Here is a 1,262-nt window from a genome sequence, read left to right as displayed (position 1 = left end):
GACGAATGGATAGGGAAGATGTGGTCCATATACACTATGGAGTATTGTGCCTCCATCAGAAAGGATGAATACCCAACTTTTGTAGCAAGATGGACGGGACTGGAAGAGATTATGCTGAGTGAAATACGTCAAGCAGAGAGAGTCAAGTATCCTATGGTTTCACTTATTTGTGGAGCATAAAAAATAGCATGGAGGACATGGGAGATGGAAAGGAGAAGGGAGTTGCTGGAAATTGGAAGGGGAGGTGAACCATGAGAGACTATGGACTCTGAAAAACAATCTGAGGGGTTTGAAGGAGTGGGGGGTGGGAGGTGGGGGGAAACAGGTGTTGGGTATTGGATAGGGCACGAATTGCATGGAGCACTGGGTGTGGTGCAAAAATAATGAATACTGTTACACTGAAAAAAAAAAATTTAAATGTAAAAAAAAATAAAATAAAATAGAGATATACTCCTGGTTACCAGAAGAGAGATGGTGGAGGATGCGGGGAAATAGGTGATGCAGATTGAGGAGGGCACTTCTAAGGAACACCAGGTGTTATATAGATATATTGAATCGCTGTGTGGTGAACCTGAACCTAATATTACACTCTCTGTTAACTAACTGGGTTTAAATAAAAATCTAAAAAGGGATAAAGTAGATATGGTCCATACATACAATGAAATGTATTATGCCTCCATCAGAAAGGATGCATACGCTGAGTGAAATAAGTAAAGCAGAGAGAGTCAATTATCATATTGTTTCACTTACTTGTGGGGCATAAGGAATAATGAAGGGCAATAGATAAAGGAGAGAAGAAGTAGGTTTGGGGAAATTGGAGAGGGAGACAAACCATGAGAGACTGTGGACTCTGAGAAACAAACTGATGGGGACAGGGATGTCAGAGCCTGGTGGTGGGTATTAAGGAGGGCATGTGTTGCATGGAGAACTGGGTGTGGTGCATAAACAATGAATCTTGAAACACTGAAAAAATAAAATAAAATTTTTTAAAAATTAAAATAAAAAATGTAATAAATAAATGAAGCCCATTTGTTGGAAATTATTATGTTATATTTTTCTTTCCTGATTGTCAACTACACCACATGGAATCAGGAAATGATAACATGGATTTCAGAATTTATTCTTCTGAGCTTAACAGAGGAACCAGAAATGCAGCTGCTAATATTTGGGCTTTTCTTCTCCATGTACATGAACACTGTGTTTGGAAACCTGCTCATCATCCTGGTTGTCCATTCTGACTCCCACCTCCACATCCCCATGTA

The 1,262-nt window shown here is 39.5% G+C and overlaps 1 protein-coding gene across 1 annotated transcript in view; it reads left to right on the top strand.

Moving 5' to 3' along the window:
* Positions 1–1,149: 1,149 nt before the first annotated feature.
* The window catches only part of LOC132009708 (olfactory receptor 7A5-like), a 2,862-nt gene continuing 2,749 nt past the window's right edge, over positions 1,150–1,262 (top strand). The window contains exon 1 of the mRNA XM_059387738.1: positions 1,150–1,262. Within this exon, the coding sequence (XP_059243721.1) occupies positions 1,150–1,262 (113 nt within the window).

The sequence above is a fragment of the Mustela nigripes genome, chromosome 2 (assembly GCF_022355385.1).
Source record: "Mustela nigripes isolate SB6536 chromosome 2, MUSNIG.SB6536, whole genome shotgun sequence".
Taxonomy (NCBI): Eukaryota; Metazoa; Chordata; class Mammalia; order Carnivora; family Mustelidae; genus Mustela; species Mustela nigripes.
The sequence above is the reverse complement of the archived record's forward strand: the minus strand, read 5'-3'. Positions and strand labels throughout refer to the sequence as shown.